The 8,411-nt window shown below is 36.5% G+C and overlaps 1 protein-coding gene across 2 annotated transcripts in view; it reads left to right on the top strand.

Annotated features, from left to right (window-relative positions):
- PPP3CC (protein phosphatase 3 catalytic subunit gamma) overlaps positions 1 to 6,925 on the top strand; it is a 78,129-nt gene extending 71,204 nt beyond the window's left edge. Inside the window, exons 14-15 of one of the 2 annotated variants that reach the window (XM_011366655.2) lie at positions 5,212 to 5,241; positions 6,393 to 6,925. In XM_011366655.2, the coding sequence (XP_011364957.1) occupies positions 5,212 to 5,241; positions 6,393 to 6,619 (257 nt within the window). In that variant the 3' untranslated portion in view covers positions 6,620 to 6,925. The remainder of the gene's footprint in view (positions 1 to 5,211; positions 5,242 to 6,392) is intronic. The other variant, XM_011366657.2, reaches the window with a different exon arrangement.
- The last annotated feature ends 1,486 nt before the right edge of the window (positions 6,926 to 8,411 follow it).

Here is an 8,411-nt window from a genome sequence, read left to right as displayed (position 1 = left end):
ACTGATGGTTGCCAGAGGGGAGGGCTTGGGGGGATGGTCAAAAAAGGTGAAGAGAAATAAGAGGTACAAACTTTCATTTATAAAATATATGTCATGGAGATATAATATACAGCACAGGGACCGTAATCAATAATATAACAACTTTGTACAGTGATACATGGTTGCGATCACATCTTGAGGTACAGAAATGAAGAATCACTATGTTCAGTACACCGGAGACTAATATAATATTGTATATCAACTATACTTTGATTTTAAAAAAATAAAATAATTTTCTTTTTTAAATTAGGGCTTCTTTCAATAAATGGTACTAGATCAATTGGATATCCGTCTGGGGGGGAAATGGATCTCTACCCTTCTTTCTATATACAAAAATTAGTTCAAATGAATTATAACTTAAATATAAAAGGTAAAACAGTAAAACTTCCAGACAAAAGTATGGAGAGTAGGCATTAGGGTAGATAAAGAACCCTTAGAAAAAACACCGAAAGGACTAACCTTAAAAGAAAAACTTAATTGAATTTTATTAAAATTAAGAATTTCTATTCACAAAAATACATGATTAAGAAAGAAAAAAGGCAAGCCATAAACTGGGGGAAGATATTTGTAAGACATATATCTGACAAAGAACTTGTATTCAGAATACATAAAGAACTACATACAACTCAATGAGAAAAGTGCAAACGACCAATTTTTTAAAAATGGTCAAAAGGTTTTAACAGGCACTTCCAAAAAGGGGGTATCAAAATGGCAGATAAGCATATGAAAAGATGCTTAATGTGGTTACCAATGTACTGTATACTGTTACCAATGTACTGCATAATTTAAATAAATAAATTTATTGAAAAAAACCCACAGTGATATACCACTACATATTCACTAATGGCTAAAATGAAAAAGTCTGATAATGCCAAGTGTTGGTGAGTTTGTGGAGAACTAAAACTAGATACATTGCTGGTGGGCTTGCAAATTGGTTCAGTCACTCAGAAAAACTGTTTACTGGGCAGAAAATGAACACACGTCTACTCCATAACCCAGCAATTCCACACCTGATACATATCAAAGAGAAATTAGTGCATATGTCCACAAAGGATGTACTTAAGAATGTTCACCTTAGCTTTATTCATCACAGCCCCAAATGGAGAACTACCAAGTGTCTATCAATAGCAGAAGAGATAAATAAATTATGTTATATGTATACAATGGAATACTACTCAGCAATAAAAAGTAACATTATGAATACCTGCAAAAACATAGTTGAATCTTACAGACATTATGGTAAACTAAAAAAGCTAGACACAAAAGAGCACAGACTGTCTTTATACGATGTTCAAAAACAGGCAGACTAATCAATAGTAATAGAAATCAGAATGACACTTCTTTAGTGGGAGAATATTGGCCCAGAACGTGCACAGGGGACTTCTGGAGTAGTGGGAATGGAATGTTCTGTATCATTATCTGAATGGTAGTTACACAAGCACATACATAAATAAAAATGTACTGAGCTGTACACTTCGGTTTGGGGTACATGATAATACCTTGCTCGTGTATGTTTTATACCTTAATTTTTTTTTTTTACTTATAGTTTCTTGTTCAGAGAGAGAGTTAGTCTCTTTGCCTACAAGCTATATCCTACTCCAGTGCCACAGTTATCTCTTCAACCAAAATGTCTAGTCTAAAAATTATATGAGCACTGACTTCTGAGGAGAGGGCTTTATGAAACTCTAGAATGAAAAGATTGATGTTTTATCAATATCAGAATAAACAGATCTGGTCAAGCAAGAGGAAGCGACACGAGATCACATCATTGGATGATTAATTCTAGGCATGAAAACTGGAGTTGAAGCATTAACAAATTAGAGTTTCATTGCTTTTTTGCCCCCTTGTTTTGTCGAATTGTTTCTACTTAAGTTTTTTTTTTCCTTGTCATTCTGCCACTTAGAGGAAGTAGAAATTCCACTGCTAATAATTAATAGCAACAAGCTCCTTTCCTTCTTTTAATGGGATTGAATTCTTCCTCATTCAAATTGGATACCGGAATATTAGAGTTTAGCTATTTAGAAGGAAGAATGAACATTTTCTCCTTGAAAATATGTAATTAATTTTCTTCACTTCTCTAGTTTCATAGACAGGATCAGTAAATTATTTCAGATTGATTTTTTTTCTCTCAAATAAAATGCGTGGTTTCTTACAAGGAAAAAACTTTCCACTATTACTTTGCTTGGTAATTAGTCATGTGACATATTCTGAGAGCAGCTCTGAGAAGGCAACTTATAGTTAATAGGAAGTAACATGGGCAAAGAAAAAAGGGAATGTCCTATGACATCCTTGAAACATTTTTAAAATTTGCTGATCTATAAAGTTGTTTGAATCTGAACCAATTTTCTCTAGACTTTGAAAGAGCAAATATGCCAATCTAGGATGAGTAAAAAGTAAAGAATTTTATAGATGTGTTATTTGTAGATTTATTTGTTTGTTTATAATCCTTGGTCTGCCTTTTTTTTCAGTCCCTAATACCTAATATATCCAGTTTCTCTTAGTTTCTTATGTGACTATGAGTGTTTTAATTAATATAGGATTGCTTATTGAGACTTCGGAAATTGATAGAAATCCTCAGGAATGTGTCAGAAGAACAAAACTAAAGTTGGAGCCGACTTTTTAGAGCTTCTTATTCTCTCTTGTTCACAGGAACTGGGTTTATTTTGTCATTTTCTCATTATGTCTCAGTTGTACCAGGTTCATTGGGAAACTGCAGCATTAGCTGAATAAGACCTTTTACTGTTCATATCACTTTACTTGGAGAGTAAATTGGACCTTATCAAAATTAACTTTTGTACTGCAATTGAAAATGAAGAAAGTGAAAAGACAACTCACAGAATGGTCGGAGATATTTACAAATCATATATATGATAAGGGGCTAGTGTCTGGAAAAGATAAAGAACTCTCAAAACTGAATAATAAAAGGACAAATCATTTAAAAATGGGTGAAAATTTTTAATAGATGTATTTCCAAAGGAGACATACAGATGGTCGATAAGTACATGAAAAGATGTTCAACATCATTAGACATTAAGGAAATAAAAATCAGAACCACGAGATACCCCTTTATGCCCACTAGGATAGTTGTGATTAAAAAAAAAAAAAAAAAGACAAGTTATAACAAGTGTTGGTGAGAATGTGGAGAACTTGGTGGGATGTACAATGGTGTCATGTTTGGGAAACCAAGCGAGAGGTTCCTTAGGTGATAAAACATGGAGTTACCATGTGACCCAGCAGCTCCACTCCTGGTTGTGTATCCTAAGGAAATTAAAACATATCCAAACAAAAAATTGTGCACGAATGTTCATAGCAGCATTCTTCTTACTAGGCAGTAAGTGGAAGCAACCCAAATGTCTATCAGCTAGTGAGCCAGATAAATAAAATGTGGTATATTCATACGGTGGAGTACTATTCAGTCATAAAAAGGATTGAAGTATGGGTGTGTGTTTTGACATGAATAAGCCTTGAAAACATTATGCTAAGTTACAGAAACCAGTCACTAAAATCATATTTTATATGATTAAATTTATGATTCCAGAACAGGCAAATCTAGGGTTAAGGGACAGGCATGAGGGAGGGAAATGAGTTTCTTTCTGGGGTGATGAAAACATTCCAACCATAGATCGTAGTGATGATTGCCCAACTCTGTGTTAAAGTCATTTAACCGTACCCTTTGAACAGTGATTTTTTCAGTATATGAATTATATTTCAGTAAAGAAAAATAGATTTCAGTACAGAAGAAAGTCAGTTTCTCAATTTTATGTGACTATTTCTTATAATGTCCTTCATTACAGGCTGATATCTTAATACCCAATGCAAAAAGCAATTCTAGGAGGGCCTAAAATAATATGATACTAGTACACATCGATTACATAGCTTTCGCGTAGCTTTTAAACTCTAATTAGACCGACATTCTGTATATAATTTTAGGCAGTGCTTTGTTCTCCCATATTCTAACAGTTGCATCCGTGATACACTGTTTGAAGGCACTATCATCTTCTCGTGAAAGTTTATTTGTTCTGTTTGAAGAGATTAGAGGGGCTGCGACATTGCTTTAACACATGCCTACATATGGTTGACAAATGTAAACACTTGATAAGTTGATTCCAAGTTTCCATTTTTCACACTGTTAGGAAGTTAACTTTCCATTCTCTCAGTTTCTCCTCTCGATATATAAAGCCTCAGAACAGCAAACTGTTACTGTTCATTATTCTCTCCAGTTGGTATTGGAGGAACTGATGGGGTTCTCCAAATAGGATCTTTCTGGCTAAAACCTGTAACTTTTTCATATATTAGGGCTTTTACTATCTTAAAAGCAGATGCAAGGATGTTTACCTGTTGGTATTAATTTTTAAATTGCTTCCTTTTCCATCAGTGAGGGAGAAGAAGGCCTTCTTAATAATTGGCCTCCTCTCTCATGCAGTGAATGGAAGCCATATTGGTTGGAAATGTCAGCCTCTGCTATATCTAATCTCAGATGGTACATGAATTTGTATCCAGAATTGAACAGTTTTATGCCTTTGCCACCTTAGTACTCCACTCCCGGACAAGAAATAACCCCACACTTATAACCCATTTTTCTCTCCTTCCAAATGCCAATCTGTTATTCAAAGGCCATTCTTTTTTATAGGTAATTAAAAAGGGCAATTGGACCCCACATAAGCTGCTTGAGAGCAATAAGAAGTACTTTTAAATAAGTTTTTTTGAATAGGACCCAGCAGCAGCTCATTTAATACCATCTGAGCTATTACAAATTGAAGAACACTTGTAATGTTAAATAATTTGACTCTACCAGTTATTTTGATACGTGAGTGTCAAGACGTAAATTAGCAGCTGGCTATTTAAAATCAGGAGAGCAGCATAACTCCTGGTGTCTTGTAGTCAGTTTGACTGACCCAGTTGGCTTAGCTATAGATGCCATTAGCTAAAAGGTTCTCATGCTACCTGAAATGTTAAAATTATTAGAAACTCTCCCCACCTCATACCCAGCTCCCACCCCCCAATTAATTTTTCCGCAGTAATCCTCTCGCTTCTCTTAGCTAGTCGACTTTATTATGGGTGGGAATAAGCTCAAGGTGGGACCCTGGGATGCCTGTGCTGGCAGCATTGCGTTGGTTTACTCACTCTTTTTCTGTCTTCATTTTTGCATGCCACTGCTCCTGCCTCTTACAGCCACAGTAGAAGCCGTAGAGGCCCGGGAAGGTATGGCCATATTCCTGTGATAGATGTTATCATGTGTCTGTCTACTAGTTTAAAAAACAAACAAACAAACAAAAAAACTGTCAGCATTTGAAATCTTTTATTATTGCATCACCAGAACTGTAACAGTGAGAAAAGGAATAGATATTTCTAGGCTTGCTCACAAAATATCTTGTGGTTGTAGTAATTTAAATGACCCTCTCCACAGCTAAAGTCCTTTCTGGGCTCTGTTTTAATGCAGTGGCTGAAGCTTAAGCAACTGGTCACAAGAGATCAAGTGGTTTGTTTAGTCCTATAGCCCCTTCCATAGATAAGAGACATCCATCGGATCACTAGAGATTCAAACAGGTCAGCCTCTTTATCTAATGCCTCTAAAGGATATCAAAAGCAGAGGCAAAAGTAGACAGGAATTTAGTTTGATTCATTTCTGAAGTTGCCCTAAGGCAGTCAAACTAAATTATCTTTGTTTCGATAAAAGCAAATTTAAGTAACAAATTATCTGTGAATCTGTGGATGAAAACCATTGGAATTGATACTGTTATAAATTTAATTGTTTTCGTTAGGTAAGGTAGTTCAAAATGGAAGTGCCTTTCCTTGACAGTACAAAAGTTCAATCAGAAAGAAAATATTAGAAGCTATTTTAGATGGCTTTTAACTTACGTTCAGCTCCTGGTTGTGCAAGATAAAAAGCTGTCCTAAACAAAAAGATTAACTCATTTGTTACCTTTTTTTGTGGTCACTGTGATATTTGTGCTAAAATAACTATTCTGTTTAACTTGTTCTATTATTCTAGTGTTTCCTTTTTTTTCTCTCGCATTGAGCACGTTTCTGGCCCGTAAGAAACTCTTTGCCAAATGTCCTGGGGCTAAGTAAGAACTTGTTTGCTACTTGTCAGGTATATTTCTGCTATGATTAATTGTATTGAGCCTCTATGAAAATTACTTGCACAGTTTCAGCTGCCCTTGGGGCCTTAAGGAATTAGTAGCTTCAAGACAGGGCTAATTCAAATCAGATATTGCCTGTTGCCCTCACCAGACATGTGCTCCTTAGCCACCTTCTGTGATTTTCCCTAGGAGGCTGCTGTGTGCTAAGAAGCTTTAAGCTTGTCCGCCTTGCTGTCTAACTGAGCTCCTCCCTTTCCTGTTTTTCTGTAGCTATCAGAGGGTTTTCGCTTCAGCACAGGATCCGGAGTTTTGAAGAAGCCCGAGGTCTGGACCGAATTAATGAGCGGATGCCACCCCGAAAAGACAGCCAGTACTCCGACGGGCCAGTGAAATTGGTAACCCCTGTACAATCAAACGCTGCGCTCAGAAGTGACAAGGGAAGAAAAACCAGCAGTGACTCAGAGCCCAGCTGTGGCACAGGTGGACCCAAAACTTAAGAACAAATTTTATTTATTTATTATTGGAAAACAAAACAAAAACGACTTAAGCAACTTAAACCTGGAGGTGCATTCATAATACACTCTGCATTTATTCTGTAAGAAACGTGACCATTTTATAAATTCTTTTAATTTATATTTAATATATATAAGAAGTGCATCTGTTTTGTTTTTCCCTTTTTTCCCCCCCTAATTTTTAGGAACTGATCTGATTGTCTGACACGTATGTGAAATCTTGTGCTGTAAAGGGGACTGTCCCCTAATAAAAGAGCCTTGGAAACCTCTGCCCGGGGCTTCTAACTTGAACTAGCCAGCCTTTTCTCTTGTTTTTAAAAACTAATATCTTTCATTTCAGACTAATAACTTTTCAGACGCAAGGTTCTTTCGTTTTTGTTTTTGTTTTTGTTTTTGTTTTCCCTACAGGGTGCTGTTAAAGAAGATCTCTTAGATTTCAGTGGCTAAAACTTCTTATGGAAAACTTGATTATAGTAGAACTTCTAAGTGAATAACCCAAACCCGGAGATTTTTAGGGGAATGTTTTATCTTAGAATTACTTAAAATTTATTCATCTAACTACGGGCATGATGAGTTTAAACTTCCCTTAGAAATTTGGAGGTTTCTTAACTGTTGCCAGATCCTTTTTTTATTTTTGAACCTCAGATTATTTACCCTTTCTGCAAAGGAAGCTGCGTTTCTGTTTTATAAACGCCCTCTCTGGAACCTTTGACAGTGAGAAGTATTTATGCCCTTCTGTGTATTGCATCAGCTGTTACAGCATCTATTCTCCCGTCGTCCCTCTCTTTTTCTATGTCAGCATCTTTGAAACCAGCTGGGGTAATGGAAACTGACGAAGGTAGAATGAATAATCCCCTTATGAATTGGAAGTCTTGCTAAAGGGCATCGGATGAATGAGGATTTCACATCTTCTCTATCAGTTATAGGGTTGTTTCTCCATCTTTCAGCGCTCGTTAGGTTGAACTGTGTGTCCGTGTCAGCATATTTTGGAACACGAAAACAAACATTCAGATGTAATGTTTGAATAATCTTCCCTTAGTTTTTCAAGTCACAACCAACTAGTGAAGGAAATTTTGGAGATCCTTAGTCTACCATTCTTGGTTTAGCCTGGTGACAGGTGTCATGTCATAATACTCGTTGGCCAGCTTTGCAGCGAGCGTGCATGTCTGGGCAACACTACACCAAAGTGCGTATTTATGGAATTCCTTAATGTCCTTTGGGAGGTAGGAGTTCAGCACAGAAGCGAGATCTTAGACTATACGAATTTATGTCGGCATCTTCAAGGACAAGAGAAACCTTTGGTTAACGGTTCCCAATTTGTTCACGACAGAGATCAAAGCATTTTGGTGATTGAAATCTGGTGGCATGGATTGCTCTGTTAAAAAAGAGAGGAAGGCTGTTGGGGAACTAGATGCAAGACCTCTTACTGGGATGTGAGCAAACCCTGTGCAAGACAGGAGAAAAAGTCTTTACTGATCATCTCTCTTTAAAGAGTCAATCCATCACCTGGGTATCCTCAGCCTCCTCCCTCCCCCAGTCGCAGTGCAGAAAAGACCACTGTTTTGGAAATCTCACCCAAAGTAAAAGTCAGTCCATGTGACAAATTCGATAGATGGGGTACCTTGTCCTTTTCTCCTTTTCATTGAGGCTGCTGTTTTACACACAGGTAGAAACTACTCTTACGGGCTACAATCAGCAGACGTGTAGTAAAATGGTTATTACACATCCTTATAAGCAAAAAATAATACTGTACTAGTAAAAAGGATGATTATTTAGG

Source organism: Pteropus vampyrus, unplaced genomic scaffold (assembly GCF_000151845.1).
Source record: "Pteropus vampyrus isolate Shadow unplaced genomic scaffold, Pvam_2.0 Scaffold126, whole genome shotgun sequence".
In the NCBI taxonomy this organism is placed as follows: domain Eukaryota; kingdom Metazoa; phylum Chordata; class Mammalia; order Chiroptera; family Pteropodidae; genus Pteropus; species Pteropus vampyrus.
The sequence above is the reverse complement of the archived record's forward strand: the minus strand, read 5'-3'. Positions and strand labels throughout refer to the sequence as shown.